Genomic DNA, 24,891 nt, shown 5'->3' with positions numbered 1-24,891 from the left:
CCACATAAACCTAACATCTAGGTAAGTGCATTTGATGTGTATCATTTAAAGAAGTCCCACAATGCATTGCAAATACTGAAGCACCTAAAAGTAGCAATGGTATGATGAAGCTTCATGAAGCAGTGTCATGTTGTTTAGAGGTCAGTAGGTGGCGCCATCAGTTTAAAATTGATGTTTCATTAGAACAGTTGTTTAAAACAAAGGAAAATGGTGCAGAGACTGCCATCTAGTGGACTCTGAAAATAATGGCACTGCTTCATGATGCTTCATCAGACCTGATGACTAAAAATAGTGACAATACAATGGATTTCGATGTGTATTTATATAACCTTCAGGACTCTGAGCAAAGATTGACTGCAACTATTACCTGAATAATTAGTTTATCCTATTTTGGAATTTGGTATCAGGAATTGATGGGTATGTTTTGCATCATAATTTTTTTAACTGTAATTTTTGTTTTGTTTGTTTATGGTCATTTTAGACATGATTATCTTAAGTAAGTGATTTATTACGTTTTTTCTTTTCTAGTTGCAGATTTTTCATTTAAAAAATCACAAACATTCTATTTTCTTTTTAAGGAGCGCATGTTTCGACTTGGAAGGGGTTTTTCTATCAATCTCCAGGAGGGTGTACGATTTCTAATAAACATTTAAATTAAATTATTGCTTTAAAATGGACGATGACAGTCATCCTCTGAACACTGTCATCAGTGAGCAGAGAAGCAGAATGAGTGCACGAATGCTCCTACCCAGGTGCAAAACAAATAGACTCAGGGACTCATTCATTCCTCGGGCTATTAAATTGTACAATTCTGAGTTCGGGGGCAGGAGTGGAGTGAGAGTATCTGGATGTTCTGTTCTATGTTAGTCTTTGTATCCTTTGTCTTTGTTGTTTTTCTTTCTTTAGACTTAGATTGTGTCATCTTGTTCTTTCTCTTTATGTTCTTCTTCTTATTTATTTTTTTATGTATTATTTTTTATTGTTTATGAAAAATTGCTGGCTATTGGAGAAAAAAAAACAATTTTTTTTACCTCAAAAATGCTAAAGATTAGTATTGACTGTGGAGGTTCAGGTGAGTTCGAAGTTGTTGCCTTTAAAGCCTCGTGCGCGAGCCGCTTCTTCCCGCGTGCACGCGAGATTATCAGCCCGCGGGCGAGAGTGATCCAGCAGCGGAGAGTCCTTCACCTCGAGCCGGCTGAGAAAGACCTGAACCCCCCTCGGATAATGTCCTCGAATCGTCGAGCACCGCGGGACTAACCAATATTTTTTCGCTTTGGATGTAACTTCTGCCAGTGTTGAGTCAAGAAGGACAGGTGTCTCTCCATCCCATCATACTCCTCGCAGTCCTTTTTTTATTATCCAGAACCCGGACTTCTTTCCTGAGCCATGTTGTGGACACGGTGGCTTGTCCTGGGCTTCTTCTGGGGGGCTGCTGGCGGCGAGCAACAGCCGGAGAAGAGGGACTTCAGCCCGGCTGATGTCGCCCAGAGACAGCGGTCCCCTCCGCCGGTACCGCCGCTGGATTTTGGGTTCGTGCCCTCGGCCGTTTATTCCACCCATGCCTACCACGAACCGGGCGGGATTGGGATCCTTTTCCACATGGTCCACGCTTTTCTGTACCTGGTTCAGCCGCACTCGTTCCCTAAAGGTCAGTCTTTCATTCACCATCTTTAGTTTGATAATTCCTTCCAAATCTGATCATAAAGTTTGTCAAATAAAAATGTAACTAAAAAGGAAATCAGGTTTATTCTATTCTGATACTTATTAATACTCTTTAATAAAGCGTAATATTGTCATATTAATCCAAAAATCTTGTTTACAAATTAAGTTTCAAACCAATAATTCATAGTAAAACAAAAACTATCATATTGCTATCATTGCAACGTTTAATGACCTGAAAACGAAATGTGAAATGCAACATATACTAAAATAACTGCTTTCAGTTTTTTGTTATATATATTCTCATATGTATATATATATATTCATTAAAAAAAGAAAAGAATGAATTATTAATGATATTTAGTTTACATAATATCTCTGATATTAGCTTTAAAACATTATTAATTATTATTTGGTTTATTTTCCCCTAATATGTTGTTAATTGTCTAATAATAAAAAAAGTATTAATATAAATAAACATTAAACTTATTTCCTTGTGATATTTCTATTTATAAACCTATAAAAAGCTTTGAAATATCTACATTTCACGATCCAGCCTAAGAATAGCTTCTAAGCTCCGGCGCCAACCGAAACATTTCAAGTCTTATTAAAGGTTCAGGTTCGTTGGCCTCCGCCGGCATGCTTTATGTCACAGGTAAACAACAAAGTCCACAGCAATGTTCAAAGTTACTCTCGGTTGACAAGTGGGTTTGTCAACATGGATTTGGCATCACATGATCACCACATGATGTCATTTGTGAACCCAATTAATGGACCGTTTTAGTAATCTTGATACTTATATCCTGACCTAAGAAGATGCCATTTAAGGAACATGTATTGTGGATGTTAAGTTTTAAAAGAGACACTTCCATTTGTTCGGCCCCTGACCATGAGTGCTCTACTATTTTGCCCCTTAAATATTTGAGTTCCATTACAGGCATTTACAGTTGTTTTTCGTCGTAAATGTATTTTCTTTCAAGAACCTTAAGAGGCTGCGTTAAAGTGGCCCTTCCTTATTTGTCAATGGACGATTACTGCAGCATCATTGAGAGCCTGGTAGTAGTGGAAAAGCTCCCTGCGATGAGTTAACTTGGTTTAAGTTTGTTGCCTGGATGTTAACTATGATTGGTCACGTTGGAGGATGACATGGTAAAATAGGATTGAAGGTTTAACGTTGCTGCCATTTTGGTGACCAGGGTTAGAGCCACTGGCTGGCTAATCAATTAGCAGATCAGCGATAAGAAGAGGCTTTCTCAGTCACCTGCATCACCGAGTAAGACCTTAATCCAACGGACCATATGCTGCGACCACAGGCTCTCTGTTGACTGTCAACCACTCATAGCTGGACGCCTGCAAGTGACATCATAGATGTTGAGGAACCGCTGTGAAATAGCTGCGAAAACATACGATATTTTATAGATGTAAAAAATGTGATTGATATTAAGGAACTTAACACTTGTGTTATCTTTGAGTCAAGTTGACCCGGAGGCCCAAAAAACAAATGTTTGTAGTATCCCTTGTGTTTACTCTGTGTCTAAGTAAACGACCTAGAGCATCTGGGTCACCTTGACCCGGAGATAACACAAGGGTAAATTTCTCGTTTTGTTCTTTAGATATCAAGAACAAGTATTACTACTCTTTAGTTTAATTAACCAAAGTGTGGTACTTTATTTATCTATAACTGGTGTAACAAATATTTTTATATTTTTTCTTTCTATAATAGTTAATCAATAATATTAAGAAATAAAAAATATTTAAAAAAATTTCATTGCAAAATCTAGCAACAATATGGCCACTTTCACAACAACAACACCAACACATTCTCCTTAAAATTGTTTTGAATATACTTTAATATTTATAACACTTCATAACACTTCTTTTGTGCTGGTCATTATTTGAGTTTCATTTTTGTCTGTAAAACAGCATTGAGTGAAAATGAACCAAAGCTGAAAAATTATACTAGATATACATAGTATGTGTTATATCCAGGGTCACAAAGCGCTTTAACAATCAAAACAATACTCAAAACAGTACATACTTCAAAGATCAAGACAACACCGAGAACAACACAGGAGTTCGAGAAATTCAAGGAAAAGCCTGCACAAATAGAAACGTCTTAAGATGTTTCTTAAAGGAGTCAGTAGACTCCATCAAGCGCAAAGAGAGAGGAAGATTGTTCCAAAGCTTAGGAGCAACAGCCTGAAAAGATTTCTCTCCTCTGGTCCTGAGCCGTGTGCGTGGGGTCTCGAAAAGCGCTATATAAATATATATTACTTACTTACTTACTTACTTATATAGTTTTCTTTTTGTTAGAATTGATCTCATAAGATTGGTATAAAAAAAAGATGCTGTTCAGGAAACTGTATCAAAGTGAAGGTGTCAGTATCAGTACCAGGATTTAAAAGTTATAAATATATATAGCTCTATTTGTATCTTGGCAACGGCTAAAATGGGCTGGTTGGTTATTTGTATCTCAATTAAATACATTTCTTACATGAAGCAGCTGCCAAGACAAGAGGTAGAAAAAAAAATTCTATAGAGAAAGATTGATTGGTTATCAGAGAAATAAATATACCAAATAAAAAATCAATAATCTTTGTTAAATATCAGTTTAATAACCCCCAGATGTTCAATGTTATTGTTTTTTAATTGTTATTGCTGTAGAAGACCCCTCAACTCCCTTATAACTATGTATGTACAAACATAAGATACATCTTCCGCACATTCTCCTTGTGTGTGTGTGTGTGTGTGTGTGTGTGTGTGTGTGTGTGTGTGTGTGTGTGTGTGTGTGTGTGTGTGTGTGTGTGTGTGTGTGTGTGTGTGTGTGTGTGTGTGTGTGTGTGTCTTATCTTCTAGTAAATCATGCTTCTGGGATTCACCTTCGACCCCTGCTCTTCTTTTTTAAATGACATCGTATGTGGCTTGTTTTGAGAGATACTATGTCAAGTTAAAGATACAGTAAGTTCTAATGATTAATGATTAAAGAATAAAGTAGATCAAAAACCCAGACAAGAACACAGATTTAAAATCAACACAAATAATAAACTCTTCTGGACTTTAATTCTTAATATGGAGAGAAAACTGTAAACCCTAAAACTACCCCCTATTTTCATGATGATCACACCAAATGAAATATAATGTTTTAAGTGTTAGTAGATGTAAACACAAGGGAAAAACGCTTTTAAAACTATTTGTGATTCAATGTTATTGTTGTTTACTGTGAATAATATGCTTTCAGACATCCTTATATTAACAAATCATCTGAATTGGCACTGTTTTGTTTATGTTTATTGTAAAAATTAAACTCTTAAACCATGTTCCAAATGTTGTCTTCCTCTCCAATACTCCGATTCAGTTAGTCCCTCATCATGACCATGTTTTGAACTTATTACTTTATAAAGTTCCCCCCCGTCTGAAATCTGGGCGAACGAGAGGTTACGAGAGCGGAGTCCATTATGAAGAAATAATGGCTTCACTCCTCCTCCAGCCAGCTGTAATCACGCCCCGCTTTGTTTACAAAACGAGTCCCTTTGGAGGTGGAGACTTCCTGGACTGATATACTGATGAGTACCATTGAGGTCCAATATCAATTTAAAGTGATAGTTCACCCAGAAATCTAAATGTCACTCATTTTCTACTCACCCTCATGTCGATTTAGAGTTGGGATTATTATTGTTAGAGTAATCTGTTCCTTTTCAAAGTGATAGACAAAAATGTTTGTTAATTTTAATGTAGGGAATGGAGCTCAGTTGTCTATGTCTTCATCTTCGTCCAAAAATACACTTAAAAAACATCCAAATACCTCCAGACTGCTCGTCTGTAACGTTAATCTAGTACTGAAGCCTCATTTAGACACAGTGCAAGTGTCAGTTGGCATTCGCAAGATTTAGGCTGATAGCCTAGAAGCTAATGTAGCAGCTAATCTAGCAGCTAGCCTAGCATCTAATGTAGCAGCTATCCTAGCAGCTAATCTATCAGATAGCCTAGCAGCTAATGTAACAGCTGATCTAGAAGATAATGTAGCAGCTAATCTAGCAGCTATCTTCGCATCTAATGTAGCAGCTATCCTAGCAGCTAATCTATCAGATACCCCAGCAGCTAATCTAGCAACTAGCCTAGCATCCAATGTAGCATCTATTAAAGCAGCTAATCTAGCAGTTTCTTCTAAAAACAAGCTAGAAATCTAGTCTTATTAAAGTTTTTTCATAACAATTCCTCACATAATACAAGAACAACGTTACAGACAAGCAACACAGAGGTATTTGTATGTTTGTTAATTCAATTTAAATGTATTTAATTTTTGCATTTATTTAATATTAATTTTGGAGGAGGATCAAGAAAACAAAACCTGCTAATCACATTATTTAAAGGGACATTTTTGTCTGTAACTCTAAAAAAAAAACAGATTACTCTGAAAATAATCCCAACCGTCGACATGAGGGTGAGGAGAACATGAGTGAACTTTGGGTGAACTATCACTTGAAAAAACACTGAAATAAACACATTAGATGCTGTCGGTTTAGCACCTGTTTTGGACCTATATTACTGATCTGCAGGAAAGCTTGGGAATCCTTTAAAGGAAATTAAATATCATTGTACCAAAATAATGACATTTTCAATAAATATTTTAATTTAAGATAAGGTTGGTTTTAAAAAACGAAAACCTTTAGAATGCTTGTTTTCAGCTTTTAACACAAAACAATCTTTAAAGTAAATCATGTGAATGAACTGAAAAACTTTAAGAAAACAAAATAGGTTATGTTCATGTATATATAATGACCTGTAAGACGCCAGTATTTAAGATAAGATAAGAGGCAGATATTATGGATGTCAACAATAACCGTTAAATAAATAAAGTAAAGGAATTAGTATGGTGAAGAAGGACAAACACAGAGATGGTAAAGATAATCTGAGCCTCAAACAATGAAAGTGCAATCTTGTTTGGCCCCCAGCGTGGACGGCATAAAAGTTTGTGGCCCCTTGTCAGATTAAGTTTGACAGAAATGTACCTATATGACTAATAGAAAAGACAGATTATTTTAAAATGTAATGGTTTTTTTTGGTACAAAATAGAGAAATGTTTTTCTAATAAGTATTTGTATTTTGAGAATTTCTCTTTACTTGATGACGATTAACTCAGCGAAATTTCCAATGTATTATAAAATATCCCAATAATTACTTGATGTATATTATTGTATGGATATGACATGAATATTGTGTTGAACTAGATGTCACCAAATCTTTAAGAGACCTTTAACTGAAGCTTGTCGCGCTGAAGAAATATTTGATTTTTTTTTTTCTCAGGGTTTTCTTATCCGTCCAAGACAGCCAGGGTAGATTAGAGGATTAGCATCTACAGCGGGAATGCTAGCATAAACAGCTACATACTACAGATGGCACTAAGCGAACAGAAAAAAACAAAAATCTGGGTCATCAGTCTTACATTGTTTTCTTTACTCAGTTTTCTTCTTAAAATAAAAATAAATAAATAAACACAACTATGTTCATAGTTAATGTTAAATATTGAATTCTAGTAAATTCCTTTCAGTAGGATTATTCCGTTAAACTACATGATGCAATGAAAGACAATAATTATTAGCAGTGGTTGTGTCACTTGATGTTGCTTTTTTCAATTGACAGAGAGTTTCTTCTGAAGAGTGGCTTTAAGTTCAGAAAGAAAAAGGGACATTTCCTTAATCCTCTTAGTTGTTTGACTCCAGCTTACACAGGTTGTGCAACTTTCCTTAGCTCCTGACGAGAAATCTGTAATACTGGCCGAAGACAATCCTCAAAGTGGTTGTGGGAAATCCCTTTTTTAAAGAAGTAAAGAAATCAAAAACAGTGTTAATTATTGATGGCTGTGATAAGATAAAAAAAAATATGAAGTCCTCGACTGTTAAAAAAGAGACATATAAAATTGAGACATTTCTCCCTTTTTCCAATAATAAAAGAAATAGATTTACAACATTATTTAATTTTTTAATTTTTAGCCATTTAAATTCAACATAATATTACATTTTTTAATATCATTATGATATGTTATGGTGGTATCCACATTTTATACGTCACTTCAAACGGGGAAAAATATCTGTCTAAATGTAATATTTTTATTATATATATATAAATGAGTATATATAAAACTTATTCATTTCCTTTTTGTTTTGTTTTATTACAATAAATATCTCATTTTGTTAAAAGGCATAGCTTTTTTATAATAGCTTATTTAAAACAAAGTAATTTAACCTTTCAATATACAAATTACTGTTTAAGTTATACAACAAATTAAATTAAACATTCCAATGTAGAAACTCTTAAATATAACATTCAGAGATTATTTCAATGCTTGAAAAAAATGTCAATAAAAAAAAAAAAAAATGTTAAACTCCACCATTTAATATTCACATGGCACTGATATACCTCCATACATATACAGCTTGACCAGTTTTTATCTTGAACCCCTGCTGATGCATAACATCTGACAGCACGACAGTCATATTAGCTCTGGTTCAACCTCTGGATACCAATATAGTCAAATGTTTTTTTTCTCCTCCATTCCTTGAGTTTGACACATAAGGTCTACACCACTGGAGAAACATCAAAGTATTGATAATCAACTTAACAATATAACAGTATCTATTGAATTCCATGTTCGTAAGTGAAGATGTGTTAAGGTCGTTTACTAGTTAACACCTATTTCGGTTGAAAGCATCTGAGGTGATGGATGGGTTGCGTAAGGTCTCGACTGTAATCGGCTCTCGAATTGGATCGTGCTCACCTTTATTTACACACCACAACAGCGAGGTTGTAGGTTCTGGTCTCCACTGTCGACTATTAAGGACTATGTAAGAGAATCAACACTCAATCGGGAAAACTATTAACCAAATAAATTAGAATGTTCAGTTTGGATCATCGAGGTCTCGTTGTGGTAACGTCAGTCCATACCCTTACGTTCGTAGTGTCCACCTACTGGGTCACTGAACTAAGCTGTCTAAGCTTAGCAGCCCCCTCTGGCTTATGCTAGCTAAGTAGCCGGGCAACAGCAGGTGGTCCTGGCACAACAACTCCCAACGCGCAAATTTGCTGCATCTGCAAAATGACCTGATACTCTCGCCCGACAGTCATCGAACACTATAAACACCGAGAGTCGGCGTCAGTCGTCCTCGTGTTGAGGGATTTGTTCACGATATTCCGTCGTCGCTCGCCGTATCCTGGTTCACCTTCCGCCATGTTACTGTCTCGCAGATTTTTTATACACACAATCATTCTTTTATTCTGTAGTGCCATGTTGTGTTTACAATACTGGCAAAACAAGTTTCTGATTCTGAGACTGCATTATTAAATATACCGTAGTTCCTTCTCAGTTTTTATAACATTGATTTATTTAAACAGCAGATAAACTTCAACACAACCACATAACCTAATGGGAAGTTTTAATTTCCACACCACAACAAAACAGTGAACTCCCATGATGCCTTTCCAAAGACTGCTTTATTTAGTGAATGCTGGTTCAAATTCTAAGTCTGTGTTGCTAAAGAGAGGTGATTGGTTGGCTGGGCGGCAAAGCATTTGGGCTTCTTTTTAGTTCAGCGTTACTGGGAGGGTTGTGGAGGGAATGTTGAGTTCATAAGATCAAATAAATTAATTTTAAAAAGTGTCAAATTAAAATAATTAGCAGGTTTTGTTAAATGTTCTTTTATGTATATGTCAAAAATGAAGTGTAAGCATTTGTTTAATATATTATAATCCAGGAAGCAGCTGGACTTTTAAGACTTTCTTTTTAACTCATTGAACCACAGCTTATGTTTTACTGTCTTGTTTGTCAAAGTCACCAAATAGGATGATATATTTGGATGATTTGGAAGATTGTTTTGATGATTCTCCTGAAAGACAAACACATGGAGGTAGAAGTATTCTGGAAAATACCTTTAATGACAACAGTGGGTGTGTTGAAGGAGCACAAGACGTAGACATCCGCGACTGTTAATCGTGGAAAGTGAAATGATTGTGCTACTTGTGAGATTAAATAAAGAGAAAGGGTGCGCTAGAGAGCCAGGATATCTTTTATATCACATGCATGTTGTAAGTGTGACCCTTACGCCCAGTCAGCTTTTTTTTAAATTCCTTTCCACTTAATATAGATTCATAATTTCTCGTAACATTTCCAGTTGAAAAATAATACATTCATAAAATGTAACTAATATGATCTTTTTGGGAATATACAAATAAGATTAAACAGTTTATATAAACTGTTGTAATGTTAAATAAATAAATAAGACAAGTTGTGTGTATATATATCCACTGTTGTGGCTCTTTCCATTAAGGAATGACTTCTTTTCTTTTTTTGGTTTTAAAATACAGATTTAATCGTGAAGGTGATTCAACAAAACATGGGCGGGATCAAGATTGAAGAATGGAAAAAGGTATGTTGAAATGTAGGCCCCACTCACTCAGGAGGGAAAAGGAAACGATGCATCACAATATTATACAAAAAAAGATTACAAGAATACTAGAACAACCTTAAATGGTTTTAAGCAATTTAAAGTTATGATTTTTTGCTTTTTTTAAATGTGATTTTTGTTATTGTGAGTAACCTGTACCCTGTACGTTGAGTAAAAATAGAAAGTACAGATGGATAGTAAAGTCATTTTTGTTTAGCTTCAAATTATAGTACTGTAATAAATAGGTTGGAATATATATCGATATGGCAATATATTGCAATATTCTTTTCCACAATACTGAGTTTATATTGAACTGCACTGTACGAAATGTTATTTTTACGTGCAAATTATATTTTATGTATTACCTTTTATGATTTAAAGTTCAATAATGTGTGTATAAAATAAGATAATTCCATTTCTTTATTGACAATTAACATGCAAAGAATGCAGCGGCCATTATGTCGTCTACAGCTAAAGAAAACATGAAAATCTTGCAATGACTGAGGACGAGAGGATACAGTCAACTGTTTCATCTCTTGGACATGTTTTATTTTCATGAAAAATGAAACTTCTTTGAATTCTGCAACACCAGAGAAAAGCACTCAAACAATACTACAAATACATCCTTGTTCTTACAGTATTGCATTATATCGCTTTATATCACAATATATCGTATCGATATATTATCATCATCATATATCTGTACACACCTCTAATAATAAATGTATATTGTAAACTTAAATAAGTTGCTTTTGACACTTCAATAACACCATTTTTATTTTCTACATTCCAATAAAGAATGAGTTTTAGTTACATGTGATTGTTTTTCCTGATTTAAATTGATGTACGTTTGTGTATTATTGTATTTTTTGTGTAATTGCAGCCAGAAAACGTCGTCCTGCTGCTACAGGTACATGCCCCCGAAAAAATTCTTATGAAATCATTAAAAAAAAAAACGGCGAAATAATTTGAAATGATGTTCCATGAAGGGGATCTACTACCAGGCTGGATTCCTGTTCTGCTCCACGATTGGTATCCTGTTCGTGGTTCTGACCCCCATCATCGGTACTTGTTTCTGTGTGTGCCGATGCTGCGAGAACTGTGGCGGGGAGATGCATCAGAGGCAGAGGAAGAACGCCGACTGTCAGCGAGGGTTCTACACCGCCTCGCTTGTCGCCACATCCATCCTTATAATGTAGGTCAACATTTATTTTAGGATATACATTGGTTTTTTTTTTTAATGTATAATAAAAGACTGTCACGTGTAGTAGGAGGTAAATGGCACTTCTTATTAACATTTATTCATCTTTATAAATGTGCAGTTTTGGCGTTGTTATCTCCTACGCTGCCAATCATAACGTCACCGGTCACATCAAAAACACCCGTCGGTTAATCAACACCAACATGAGAGACCTGAGGATGTTCGCCAACAACACTCCGGCGGTAAAAATCACTCTCATAAGATTTAATCATCATTTTAATGTTGCAAATACTTGCTTTTTCCCGCAGCAAATTGAGTTCATGACGGCACAATACACAACTGCCAAAAACAAGTTCCTGTCAGACCTCGATAGTAAGTGGAAATACTTGATTATATTTTAGGTTTTATGCCAACTATCTTCGAATTAAGACCAAGAGAAAATGATGTTTTCGCGACAGATATCGGTCCTCTGCTGGGTGGAAGGATTCACAGTCAGCTTGAAAAAGAAGTCGTTCCCTCGCTGGACACGGCTCTCCGGATGGCTGGAGGTAAAAGACATTTTATGATGTGAATATTTAGAATGAATTAAGTCTTAAACAACCTATTATATTTGTGCTAGTGGAAATAGATTTACAACAAATATATTTGTGGACATTTTGGAATTGTGATTCTCTGAATTCTCTGGAAAAAAAGGGAAATGAAAACTTTTTTTAAATTCAAATGTAAAAAGAAGAAGTAAAAAAAAAGGCCACAAAAGAAAAGTATAGCTTCCGCAAGACTGCAGTACTATGTGAACACTAATAAATGTACGGAAATATGAACATTTCTGAGATGTTAAGTATTAGAAATGAACAAAAATGCAGAAAAAACAAGTTTAATTTCCTAAACTGTTGAAATTATTCAATACATTTCGATTTAAAGATTATAAAAATGCCAAAAAGAACTAAAGTTCATGCCATGGTGAACTCAAAGAAATGTTGAAAATGTGATTTTCACTCTTCATTTGCCACCAGGTGTACTAAAGGTATTATTACCAAACAGAAGGCTTTAGTCTGATTGTGATATTGTACTCTCATCAAATGTATTTATTTGAAGCCTCTGTGAGGTTGTTGACAATTGAACCGTCCGGGTCACATAAAAATAATTTGGCAAGTTTGACACATGTGTGACTCACAACCAATAAATGTTATTATTTTTACTTCCTAACTCAGCTAAAGTCGAGAGCGCCGTCAAAGGTAATTCCACGATTGTGATGTTGTCGTCGTGGTTCAGGTGTTGTTGTGTGAAGTGAATACGTTTGTTGGTGTTTCTGTGACGCGTCTTCATGTGTAGAGCAACTTTTCTATGAAGCTTTACATCTTCGCTCGTAGCTATGCGGGAGACCAAGGAGGCGCTGGAGAACGTCAGCTCCTCCCTGCACTCGCTTCAGGAAGGAACGGCGAGGATTCAAGCCAGTCTGTCCGGAGAGAGAGCGTCTCTGTCCAACACGCTCTCCGATCCCGCCTGCACCAACGGAGCCGTGTCCCCCACCTGCAGCGCCATCCGGTCCACGCTATCCCAGCTCAGAATTAATGCAGATTACTCCACGGTATTGACCAAAAAAAAAAACATTAGTAACTGATTGAAGTGTAACTGACTTCCTGTCCGTCAGCTGTCTGGTGTGGGTCACTCCCTGGCGAATGTACAGACGGTCCTGAAAACTGACCTCACCAACATTGTTCAAAAGGTCAGTATTATCGCAGGATAATCCCATTGACATCAGGAATGTTTCTCTTGATCCTCTTGTCGTCCAACAGGGCTACGCTTCCTTCAACGACACGCCCAAACTGGTCAAAGACCAAACCAGAAACATTGTCACAGGTGAAAAACAACGAAACACACTCAAATGTGTGACTCATTTTTTAAAAATATCAATCTTCTCCCGTTTTCTTCCTAATGCCACCGCAGCTCTTCCACGTAGGTCTTTCGTCTACTTTCATCCACGACGACCACCTTCCACACGGTTCTTCTCTCTGACTCTGACTTTTATTTTGAAGGAGTGAAAAGCATGCTGGATAAAATAAGCGCAGAAATATACACCTTTTCAAAAATGTTCCCCGTGGAGGCGTCGTTGGCAAATTTCACAATTTTCCTGAACGATGGGCAGAAGAATATCGAGGCGTACTACCCGCAGATGGACCAGATGGACTTCTACAGGTTAGAATGCATCATGGGAGAAAAAACAAAAGTATTTCAAATCCTGGGAATAGACTTAAAGTTATCATTCATAGCATATATTTCTTAAATATTACAATCTCTTTGTGTTTGTGTCGTTCGTGCAGGTGGATCGCATGTGTGGCGGTGCTCTGCGTGGTCGTCCTCATCGTGGCCTTCAACCTGCTGGGACTTTTGTGCGGAACCTGCGGGTTCGACAAACAGGCCACGCCCACAACACGCGGCTGTTTGTCGAACACTGGTGGGAACCTCCTCATGGCGTAAGAGAACCTTTTTCAAACATTCTAGCTCATTATTTTGTGCTGTTTTGCTTGTTGATCAATTTAAATTATTTTTTGATTTCTAACAAATCTAATCTGTCAATTAAAGTGTTAGATTTTATACAAATACCAGGATTATAATCTTTGTATTTTGTATTTAAACTTTTTTTTTTCCCATATTTTAAAATGTTTCAGTCGCACTAATCTTTTGTTTTTCTTTAACTCTTTTAATCATATTTTTCTCAACCATTTCGTCTTCTAATCCCTCATATATTTTGCCAACATTATATTTTTAGAAGGTGACGTGTTCACGTTGGGGCGAAGTTCAATTTCCTCAGGGGCCACAATTTATACAGTGGCTGTTGTAAGGGGCCATCGAGCAAAAAATAAAGTATAATATTAAGTATAAAATCAAGATAAATCAGCTTCAATTATTATTTTATTGTGTCCAGTATTATTTTATTTAAAAATCTGATATAAAAACCCTTTTTAAGAATATTCTTAAATATTTTTGTTTCTCACAATAATGAAAAAAGTGCCAAAATAAAAGCCCTATAATCATATTTAGATTCTAGTAGTAAACAAGTCTAAGGTGGCAAATGTATTGATTGATTCACAGCGACAGAGACTCTTTTATTGCTGATAAATGTTAAAATAAAAAAACATTGACGCTCTTTTAAAGCGTGATGTTCTCATTCATTCTTTTACTACTCATTATATCCTTCACTTTAAAGTCAACCCTCAACTTTCTTTCAGGGGCGTTGGCTTCTCTTTCCTCTTCGGCTGGATCCTGATGGCCATCGTCACCGCTCTGTTTGTTGCCGGGGGAAACGTGGAGAAGCTTGTGTGCGAACCGCTAGCAAACAGACAACTCTTCAAGGTCTGAGAACATCTGAGAAATTTTGTCCCAAATCTATTGATCCATCTACCTGGGCTGGGTCGTGGGGGCAGCAGATAGATCTCAATCTATCCCTCACTCTTGAGCAAGACCCCCAGTTGTTGAACTCCCCCAGAAACAATAACAGCTTATTTAAGTACATTGTTTTGCTCTAATTTATGCCTGTTATTGCTTTGATAGATCATTGATACACCGTTTTTAGTCCACCCGTCCAAGAAGAACTTCCTTCCTGGAATGTTGTTCCAAAATCCAAACATTGACTTGACGATAGGAAGCATGTACAGGTACGTCTCTAACACACACCTTCCTTTTTTTGTGACTTTTTTAAGCCTTTGTTTTTGTCGTGGAGTCCATTTTATGGAAGTATATCAGTGCCATCAGAATAATAAATGGTTGAATTTGACATTTCACTTGTTGAGACATTTTATCTGTGTTTTTTCTAAGCATTCAATTATTGTTTTTAATAATTGAGTTCAATATTTCTCTATATCAAATGGTTGTTGTTTTTTTTAAATAAAATTAATATTTAAAAAACGAATATTTTAAAGAGTTTGATGTTCTGATTCGAATGATTATACGTAAGATACATTTTATAAATTAAATATTCTTTCATTAATATCCATTTAAATACAATATAAAAAATATTGTATTTTTAATTATTAAAATTCTTAAAGTCAATGATTTAAAAATTGAATCCAATGCTTAAACATTTCAAATGTTGAATTAAACCATTCTATTTCAGCTAAAAGTGATGTTTTACAAAAGATTTTCACTGAATAAATAACATTTAAATACCATACCAAGTTGATTAAAAACATGGAACTGTTTGTCACTTCTAGAGAGTGCTATGAGAACAACGGCCTCTATCACGCTCTGCAGCTGGAAACAATGTTCAACATCAACACGTTCCTCAACAGGACTGTGGTCAGTTCTGTTTATTTGAAAAATCATCGCGCGACGACGATCATCAGATGATATGTGGTGTTTGATTTCAGTACAACAAGGACGTGGCCAAAGTGTTGGAAGGCGTGCAGGTGAGCTTGCGAGACATTACACTACTGGAGCAAGCTGGCAGAGACAACCTGGTCAACTTTGCTAACTCGGGGATCGGCTCCATCGACTACGATGCGTACCTGGCCGAGGTAGGTCTGGCGTTAAAAGCTTAACCACGAAATACTAGCTTATTCTGAACTATGACTCCACATCTGTTGACTGTATTTGCTTTAACTTACTCTGAATGTCTATCTTCAGGTAAATAAGGGGGTCACGCTGGTGGATCTTCTGACCTTTTCTGCTGATTTGGAGAATCAGGCCGACCAGCTGGTGAGTTACTTTTAAAAATATTTGTATGAGAAAACATCAAGACATAAGAAAAAAAAAGAAGAGATTATTTATATTGAAAGCAAGAATGTCCAGATATGTTAACAGGAAACCATGTGTGTCTTTTCAGCCCCGCGGCGCTCTGGAAAACGCTCTGAAAGGCCACGCCAGCAGCATCAGACAAATCCACAGAGATCTGGTGGTTCCCATGGAGCAGACATTGGTATTTTTTTACGCGTACATTTGCATGTTTATTTTATTTTATATTGGACTAACAATTTCACAATCATTACACTTTATTACCAGAACCTTCTCTCACAATCCTTTTATTCTTCCTTCCTTATCTGAACCAGAGATATGTCAAAGCCAGGGTAAGATGATTGTAGTGATGTTCAGCTTTCTTTTCTGGTCCGTGTGGTGCCGTCATGTGATGTTTCGTCATGTGATGTTTCGTCATGTGATGTATTGTCATGTGATGTATTGTCATGTGATGTATTGTCATGTGATGTATTGTCATGTGATGTATTGTCATGTGATGTATTGTCATGTGATGCATTGTCATGTGATGCATTGTCATGCGATGCATTGTCATGCGACATATCATCATGCGATGTATCATCATGCGACGTATCGTCATGCGACGTATCGTCATGCGACGTATCGTCATGCGCCATATCGTATTGCGACGTATCGTCATGCCACGTATCGTCATGCCACGTATCGTCATGCCACGTATCGTCATGCGACGTATCGTCATGCAACGTTTCGTCATGCAACGTTTCGTCATGCAACGTTTCGTCATGCAACGTTTCGTTATGCAGTGTCATGTCATGCGACGTATGGTCATGCCACATATCATCATGCGACGTATCGTCATGCGCCATATCGTTTTGTGACGTATCGTCATGCCACGTATCGTCCTGCAAAGTATCGTCATGCAACGTTTCGTCATGCGACGTATCGTCATGTGATGTATCGTGATGCGACGTATCATCATGCAGTGTCATGTCATACGACGTATTGGCATGCGGCGTATCGGCATGCGGCGTATCGTCATGCAACGTATTGTCATGCGTCGTATCGTCATGCGGCTTATCGTCATGTGACGTATCGTCATGCGACGTATCGGCATGCAACGTATCGTATTGCGACGTATCGATTGCGACGTATCGTATTGCAACGAATCGTCATGCGCCGTATCGTATTGCGACGTATCTTCATGCCACGTATCGTCATGCGATGTATTGTCATACAGTGTCATGTCATGCGACGTATCGTCATGCAACGTATTGTCATGCGTCGTATCGTCATGCGGCTTATCGTCACGTGACGTATCGTCATGTGACGTATCGTCATGCGACGTATCGGCATGCAACGTATCGTATTGCGACGTATCGTATTGCAACGTATCGTCATGCGCCGTATCGTATTGCGACGTATCTTCATGCCACGTATCGTCATGCGATGTATCGTCATGCAGTGTCATGTCATGCGACGTATCGTCATGCGACGTATCGACATGCGATGTATCGTCATGCGATGTATCGTGATGCGACGTATCATCATGCAGTGTCATGTCATGCGACGTATCGTCATACGACGTATCGTCATGCCACGTATCGTCATGCCACGTATCGTCATGCCACGTATCGTCATGCCACGTATCGTCATGCAACGTTTCGTCATGCAACGTTTCGTCATGCAACGTTTCGTTATGCAGTGTCATGTCATGCGACGTATGGTCATGCCACATATCATCATGCGACGTATCGTCATGCGCCATATCGTTTTGTGACGTATCGTCATGCCACGTATCGTCCTGCAAAGTATCGTCATGCAACGTTTCGTCATGCGACGTATCGTCATGTGATGTATCGTGATGCGACGTATCATCATGCAGTGTCATGTCATACGACGTATTGGCATGCGGCGTATCGGCATGCGGCGTATCGTCATGCAACGTATTGTCATGCGTCGTATCGTCATGCGGCTTATCGTCATGTGACGTATCGTCATGCGACGTATCGGCATGCAACGTATCGTATTGCGACGTATCGATTGCGACGTATCGTATTGCAACGAATCGTCATGCGCCGTATCGTATTGCGACGTATCTTCATGCCACGTATCGTCATGCGATGTATTGTCATACAGTGTCATGTCATGCGACGTATCGTCATGCAACGTATTGTCATGCGTCGTATCGTCATGCGGCTTATCGGCATGCAACGTATCGTATTGCGACGTATCGTATTGCAACGTATCGTCATGCGCCGTATCGTATTGCGACGTATCTTCATGCCACGTATCGTCATGCGATGTATCGTCATGCAGTGTCATGTCATGCCACGTATCGTCATGCGACGTATCGACATGCGATGTATCGTCATGCGATGTATCGTCATGCGATGTATCGTGATGCGACGTATCATCATGCAGTGTCATGTCATGCGACGTATCGTCATACGACGTATCGTCATACGACGTATCGTCATGCCACGTATCGTCATGCCACGTATCGTCATGCCACGTATCGTCATGCCACGTATCGTCATGCCACGTATCGTCATGCCACGTATCGTCATGCGACGTATCGTCATGCGACGTATCGTCATGCGACGTATCGTCATGCGACGTATCGTCATGCAATGTATCGTGATGCGAAGTATCATCATGCAGTGTCATGTCATGCGACGTATCGTCATGCGACGTATCGACATGCGATGTATCGTGATGCGATGTATCGACATGCGACGTATCGTGATGCGATGTATCGACATGCGATGTATCGACATGCGATGTATCGTGATGCGACGTATCGTCATGCGACGTATCGTGATGCGATGTATCGTCATGCGACGTATCGACATGCGATGTATCGTGATGCGACGTATCGTCATGCGACGTATCGTGATGCGATGTATCGACATGCGATGTATCGTCATGCGATGTATCGTGATGCGACGTATCATCATGCAGTGTCATGTCATGCGACGTATCGTCATGCGACGTATCGTCATGCGACGTATCGTCATGCAACGTATCGTCATGCAACGTATCGTCATGCAACGTATCGTCATACGACGTATCGTCATGCGACGTATCGTCATGCGACGTATCGTCATGCGACGTATCGTCATGCGACGTATCGTCATGCGACGTATCGTCATGCGACGTATCGTCATGCGACGTATCGTCATGCGACGTATCGTCATGCAACGGATCGTCATGCAACGGATCGCCATGCGACGTATAGTGATCCGACGTATCCTCATGCGACGTATCGTCGTGTTGACGTTCAATCTTCTGCCGGTGATGATGATGTGTTTGTGTCGACAGAGCACGCTCAGCCAGAGTGTGAAACTGCTCCAGAGAACGTCCAACGACCTGCCGGTGAGTCCACGTTCCATCCGTTTACTTTCACATTGTTGAACGTCCGTCCTCTTTCTCAAAGGTGAAAGTCAACAACATCCTGAGTGCCATCGATGCAGCAGAGTATCTCATATCTAATAACGCCTCACACGTGGTCAAACAGGTGACGACGCTCACTGTCTTCAGATCTTCACAGTCTCTTCCACGGCTGCTTGATTGTGCAGTAAAACCATGTGTTCTGTGTCCAGGAAACCAAAGGCTACACACAGAGTTTGGTGGGATACTTTAAACAGTATACAGATTGGGTTAGACACTCGGTGAGTATTTTCTCCATCAAACCCTAACACGTTATAAAGTTAAAATTTGATCATCTACCAAAGTTCATGAATAGCATGTGAACATTTAGAATGCATGTTGTTAGTGTTCTCGTTAATCTCGTCTGTGGAAGTTTATCATTGGAATATTGAACGATTGCATTTCAAAAGTTTTAACTGTCAATTTTTTCTTATTAAAATGTTGTTTTTTATTGAGAATTGGATTTTGAATTTAAATAATTTAATACAATAACAATATACATTGAATTGTTTATTTGTCTTTTAAAATATAACGATTTTGTACACAAATATTTTGCAATATTAATTTTAATATTAATTGTTCTTTCTAAATTCAATATTGTCTTCATTTTTTAGCCTTTTTAATTCAATGGAAACATGTTGTGATAACAGTGCCATCAATCAGTACTACATTTATAAGGCAACAAATTAAAAAAAAAAGGTATTAAAAGGAATTGGACTTTCAAACTCTATGAGTAAAAAAAATAGATTTTATTTTAATTAATCTGCAATATACACATTATTGAATTACATTTTGGAATAAAACAGATAAATCCAATTATTCTCAAAATAATGCAACACTTAAAAAAACAATGTGAATTAAAATGTAAAACCAACCCTTCAATATTATAATGGCACCGACATCCTTCCACATATTAACTGCTTTTGTTAGTTTTTTGTGTACAGATGTTTTGTGGAGCTCAGTTATTAACGATTGTGTTTGTGATCCTCAGTTAACGTCGGAGGTGGCTCAGTGTAAACCCATCAGTAACATCGTGGACAGCATAGAGATCGTGGGCTGCAGCTTTATCGTCGACTCACTGGTGAGTGTGTGTTTCGAACAGCAATATAAGCAGTTCTTTGACTAGTTCTTTGTGTTTCCTGGTCCGATGCCAATGTACTAAAAACACCTCAACTGTACCTCAACTATTTGGACTCATATAGAAGCTGATATTTACACAGAGATTCTTCTTTCCTCCGAGCAGTTTATGTTTGTTTAACAGATGTATCTTCCATATACAGTACATACGTTCAGTGAGTACATCATGTTCCATCTTAATTTTGAGCATACATGCTAAACTGGGGTTATTTCCACTCTGAGAGAAAATCATCAAGTCTATGAACATTATGATGGTTTGTTGGTCCAAAGAAATGTGCCTTTAGTTGAACCATACATTTAAATAAACCCTTTTCACTCTTTTACTAAGTTATTATCTTATTATTGCTGTTTACTTTTTTGTCAACTTGCCTTATTTTTCCAACATATGCAAACACACACTAAAACACTAATTTGCACTTGCAAAAAACATACAACACACATACACAAACACATAGAAGAATACAAACACACACTCAAACAAAGACGTGTAATCATCCACACACAAAAACACACACTCTCACACAAAAAGAGTCACACACATGTAAGCAAACACGCACACATGTAATTATATTATACACACACTCATGTAAACACATGCAAGCGTACACACACTCTTACACACAAAGAGACAGTCACACAGACTTACACGAACACACACACATGTTCACACACAGACTCGGACACGCTCCGGCAAAGTCACACACTCCTTCTCACATACTCACCTATACAAACGTAGACTTCAATATTTCAAGTTTTGTGTTTAATTTGTGTGCACAACATTGTGTTAAAGGAGCTTAAGAATGATGATGGTGGGGCAAAATTATTTTTTGATTTTACTACCTCATGGCTGTAGTTTGTTTTGTCGGACAAGGTGACAACACAACTTTCTGTCACATGTGTATCCACAAGTTTAAAGAATGTGCAGCACAAAATGCTGATGAATCAAACCTAAAGTTTTTGAATTGTTTAATTTTCAGAACGCATTCTGGTTCGGTCTGGGCGGCTGCTGCATCCTCCTCATCCCGAGCATCGTCTCCTCCATCAAACTGGCCAAATACTACCGAAGGATGGACACGGAGGACGTCTTTGAGGAGTGAGTCTCCCGCTCTTTTTGCATCCGCATCATAATTCGCTGAGTGAATAATCCGTTTTCCTCTTTTCTTCTTGCGTGTATTCTTGTTCCTTTCATTCTTATATCCACATGTTCACTTCATCAGCTCCTCTTATCCGTGGCTGGTCTCGCTCTAACGTCTTTTTTCATGCCTTTAACAATCTGCTGTGAGGTTCTTTAAAAAATCGCTCTTCCATCGACACTCCCTCCCTTCCTTTCCTCGCCATGCATCACTCGCTCTCTCCCCTTCCTCCCCCTCTTCCTTAGTAATTCAGGAAACTAGTGCGATGTCTGATGTATCCGTGGAATCCTCTCTTTGCTCAGGTACAAGCTCTGCAGCTCTTAACTCTCATGCAGCAACAGATCGTCTTCATTCTCGTCGAGACCGTTCAGCTTTGTGTTCATTTGTGTGTGTTTTTTGTGTGTAGTTCCCCCTACCCAGCAACCCCGAACCTGTTCCCTCGAGCTTCTGCACCCCTCAACCCCGACTGGTCCCTCGATTCCAGCTGAAGTACGAAGTCTCTCAACAATGACTATGAAACCTTTCTCTGAGATCATTAGAAGGTTGATCTACGTCAACGATAAAAAGTTCTTGATTTCCATTTTAGGACAAAATCTGTTTGGATTGTTCTTTTTGTCAGTGACACATTGTTTAATATTTTTTAAATAAGATTCATGTGGTTTCCCAAACTGTGTCCCTGCATAGTTTAAAGATTCCACATAACCCACTTGAGGGACGTATTTTTTCCGCAGCTTCGAGAGGAAACTTTATTTTAATCTTTTAAAAACATGATTTCCCTCTTAAAGCAGCACTACACACACTTTTTCTGTGGTGCCGTTACACTTTTACAACGCTAGGGGGAGCCAGAAAAGAATACGTATTGCGTATTACTGCTTAAATAAGTGATGATGTTGACTGTGTCCAGAATAACTGGAATCATCATCTATTATTCATATGATCACTTTACTTCTTCTTGATTTAAAAATGAATTATTTTTCTTTCTTTCTTTCTCTTAGTGGACAAGAAAACTGGAACTGATTTTCTCATCCTTACCAGTAAGTTTGTATCTTTTCTTTTGTAAAAATTGACTGTTAAATCTTGGTATTATTTCTCTCTTCCTGACAGACGTGATCATAAAGGGAACACACGAACTCAACAACAAGAACACACCTATTCAACAAACGCATACATGTAAAAACAAAACAAAAAAAAAAACATGTAGATTTATCTGTAGATAAATAATTTGTACATTTCAACTCAAGTGTACAGTTTTTACACTTTCAAAACTGTTGAAAGTTTTGTATATTTTTATCAACGTCTGTTTTATACGTAGATATTGTATTAGTGGTTGTGAATATTTGGACTGTAGCGGCAGAATCTTTAAAGTGGACTTTAAAAAGAACTGGTTAAGATGGTTGTTGGGGGTTTGTGATTGAGGAAGAGACAACATTTAAATGTGATCTCTGACAAGAATGAACGTACACCCAAAATGTGTTTATTTGGCAGATTTCATTTAAATGATATAGAATTAAATTAAAAAGGTTTTTCTAAAAATGTAGAGTTTCCACGACTGTAACATCCATTTTTATTGCTTCATTCCCTTAAAGACGATCTATGGTTTGTCAAATCCCTGCAAAGAATATACATTGTAGTATCATGTTAACGATAGAAATTGTAATATGAATGTGTAGTTCTCTGTTTGCGGCAGCAGATGGTGCTGTTGCTTCTGCTTCCCTTGATTGACGTGATGCTAGGCTAGGCTAACTTTCCAGACTCGTATCTTTTCTTGAAATGTAAACCTAACTTCTTCATTTTATATATTAAATACAACAAAGAAACCAATGATTTTCAGGGAGTGCATTTTAACACAAACCAATGTGATGAAGATACAAAAGTGTCAATAAAAAACCTCTGAATCTCACACTTTCTTCTTCATGTTTGCGTCTGGTGTTGGTCTGCGGAGGTGAGCGGGGCCGGTCAGCCGGGGAGGTGGGGTGTTGGTTCCACGGTGGTCTGACGCTGCAGCGTCCTATCAGAGAACAGCTACTATGGCCGTGCAGCGTCTGTTCTGAACGCACACACTTGTGTGTTTGCTGTTCGTCCGCGGATTCTCTTTGAGTCGCCTGTTCCTGTGACGTCAAGCTCGGTTTTCTACGCTCGACCAAAAACCCACCTTTGGAAAAGTTCATTTGGATGAAAGAGACTTTAGCAAAGTTTTTCATCGGACGTCATTAGCTGTTAATGCTCTTAGGCATTTGTAACCAAAACACACATGAAAGTCGTACTTTTAATATTTGGAAGCTTTCACCAAAGAACACGTCGAAATGCATTGTATCCGATTGTGTGTGTGCGAATTCTCGTTGAATTGTTTGTGCATTTTAGAGTGGGTTTATAAATGAGAGTTCTGAAAAATTTTGTTTCTTATGTGACCATGTGCCTTGAGTACGTGAAGGTGTGTTTTAGTGTGAATGGTGTTATTAGTGTGATTGAGCTTTTCAGCAGGAATATGTGTGTAGTTGTGTGGATGTGAGTGTAGTTTTGAGATTGGGTTCTATATTGGAGATGGAAGAGTTTGTGTTTTAGTGTTGTGTTTAGTGTACTTTATTGTGAGTAAGTAAGTCATTTTTATTTGTAAAGTGCCTTTCGAGGACCAGGGTCACAAAGCACTTAAACAACAAGACAATGTGTATATGACGGTGTGTGTGTGTGTGTGTTTTAGTGTGATTTTATTTTGCTTAGTAATGTGTTTTTGTGAGAAGATTATATTTGAAGGTGTTTGTCAATGTGTGTTCAAGTGTGGTTTCATAATGAAGGTGTTTTTCTGTGATTTATATTTTGCTTAGTAATGTGTTTATGTGAGAAGATTATATTTGAAGGTGTTTGTCTATGTGTGTTCAAGTGTGGTTTCATAATGAAAGTGTTTTTCTGTGATTTATATTTTGCTTAGTAATGTGTTTATGTGAGAATATTGTATTTGAAGGTGTTTGTCTATGTGTGTTCAAGTGTGGTTTCATAATGAAAGTGTTTTTCTGTGATTTATATTTTGCTTAGTAATGTGTTTATGTGAGAATATTGTATTTGAAGGTGTTTGTCTATGTGTGTTCAAGTGTGGTTTCATAATGAAAGTGTTTTTCTGTGATTTATATTTTGCTTAGTAATGTGTTTATGTGAGAAGATTATATTTGAAGGTGTTTGTCTATGTGTG

At 37.7% G+C, this 24,891-nt stretch overlaps 1 protein-coding gene across 2 annotated transcripts; it reads left to right on the top strand.

The window, feature by feature from the left end:
• The first annotated feature begins 852 nt into the window (after positions 1-852).
• On the top strand, positions 853-23,607 carry prom1b (prominin 1 b). Of its 2 annotated transcripts, XM_087808234.1 has the most exons (26): positions 853-1,648; positions 10,018-10,079; positions 10,981-11,007; positions 11,087-11,292; positions 11,420-11,540; positions 11,607-11,670; positions 11,757-11,846; positions 12,669-12,886; positions 12,950-13,024; positions 13,095-13,254; positions 13,335-13,494; positions 13,620-13,772; positions 14,529-14,652; positions 14,851-14,954; positions 15,510-15,594; positions 15,666-15,812; positions 15,922-15,993; positions 16,121-16,213; positions 19,330-19,383; positions 19,445-19,525; positions 19,611-19,679; positions 20,429-20,518; positions 21,552-21,667; positions 22,114-22,196; positions 22,703-22,741; positions 22,812-23,607. In XM_087808234.1, the coding sequence occupies exons 1-24, from the start codon at positions 1,387-1,389 to the stop codon at positions 22,193-22,195; spliced, it is 2,715 nt and encodes a 904-aa protein (XP_087664360.1). In that variant the 5' UTR covers positions 853-1,386; the 3' UTR covers position 22,196; positions 22,703-22,741; positions 22,812-23,607. The 2 variants fall into 2 exon arrangements, with proteins under 2 accessions (XP_087664360.1, XP_087664368.1); XM_087808242.1 differs by lacking the exons at positions 22,114-22,196; positions 22,703-22,741; positions 22,812-23,607 and having other exon boundaries at positions 21,552-21,671.
• Positions 23,608-24,891: the final 1,284 nt, after the last annotated feature.

This window comes from Callionymus lyra, chromosome 1 (assembly GCF_982586985.1).
Source record: "Callionymus lyra chromosome 1, fCalLyr1.hap1.1, whole genome shotgun sequence".
Taxonomy (NCBI): Eukaryota; Metazoa; Chordata; class Actinopteri; order Syngnathiformes; family Callionymidae; genus Callionymus; species Callionymus lyra.
The sequence above is the reverse complement of the archived record's forward strand: the minus strand, read 5'-3'. Positions and strand labels throughout refer to the sequence as shown.

Coding starts and splice junctions, on each gene's coding strand:
- prom1b (XM_087808234.1), top strand. CDS start 1,387: ATGTTGTGGACACGGTGGCTTGTCCTGGGCTTCTTCTGGGGGGCTGCT. Junction 1,649..10,017: donor GCCGCACTCGTTCCCTAAAG/GTCAGTCTTTCA, acceptor TTTAAAATACAG/ATTTAATCGTGAAGGTGATT. Junction 10,080..10,980: donor AGATTGAAGAATGGAAAAAG/GTATGTTGAAAT, acceptor GTGTAATTGCAG/CCAGAAAACGTCGTCCTGCT.